The sequence below is a fragment of the Sphaeroforma arctica genome, assembly GCF_001186125.1.
Source record: "Sphaeroforma arctica JP610 unplaced genomic scaffold supercont1.7169, whole genome shotgun sequence".
In the NCBI taxonomy this organism is placed as follows: domain Eukaryota; class Ichthyosporea; order Ichthyophonida; genus Sphaeroforma; species Sphaeroforma arctica.
The window spans coordinates 1-826 of NW_014033389.1; the positions used below are offsets into that span (position 1 = coordinate 1).

At 49.0% G+C, this 826-nt stretch overlaps 1 protein-coding gene across 1 annotated transcript; it reads right to left on the minus strand.

The window, feature by feature from the left end:
* Positions 1 to 45: 45 nt before the first annotated feature.
* Positions 46 to 388, minus strand: SARC_16001 (hypothetical protein; the record flags this gene model as incomplete). The annotated part of the gene is made up of 1 exon (XM_014289885.1): positions 46 to 388. A coding segment is annotated over one exon (343 nt), but the record flags the coding sequence as incomplete, so codon positions are not given.
* Positions 389 to 826: the final 438 nt, after the last annotated feature.

The following is an 826-nucleotide window of genomic DNA, read 5'->3' on the forward strand; positions in this document are numbered from 1 at the left end:
TATATATATATATATATATATACTAACCAGTGAACGTACACGNACCCCGCACCTGCGCTCGATAGCTACGCTTGGCTGCCTTGTAAGAGACGTCTCTAGTGAGGCCTGCCTGGGAATTGCCCACCTCCAAGGCTGTAGCATGGTCTTCTTCATCAACCGTTCCATTGGAGTTCTGTCGCATAAACCCGCTGTTCCGTCGCCCAGGCTCTACGCTGTGTCTGTCCCCGTCTCGGTGCACCACTTTCTCGTCCCTAAACGCCCGACTCCCGGTGCGTGTCCCGTCTTTCTCGGAATAGGACATCTGCCGATCCATTTGGCCCAAGAGGTCTCTGTGTTCGTCGTTGACCTCGGAGGGTGTGCGGGGCAGAGAGTTGCTCCGTTTGCCCATGTGTTCTGCACCGGCCGTTTCTGGGTTTAGGGTTTGCGACCAACCAAAGAAAGCCCTCCAGTCAGAACACACACCCCTGGACGTACTCTCCACAAGACATATATAGAACTGAGGACTTATGCAGCAGTGTGTTGTATGCGTGTATGCAACGAAGTATAGCTATGTATCATTTTGCAGCAGTGTGTTGTATGCGTGTATGCAACGAAGTATAGCTATACATCATTTTGCAGCAGTGTGTTGTATGCGTGTATGCAACGAAGTATAGCTATGTATCATTTTGCAGCAGTGTGTTGTATGCGTGTATGCAACGAAGTAGAGCTATGTATCCTTTTGCAGCAGTGTGTCGTATGCGTGTATGCAACGAAGTATAGCTATACATCATTTTGCAGCAGTGTGTTGTATGCGTGTATGCAACGAATAGAGCTATGCATCCTTTTG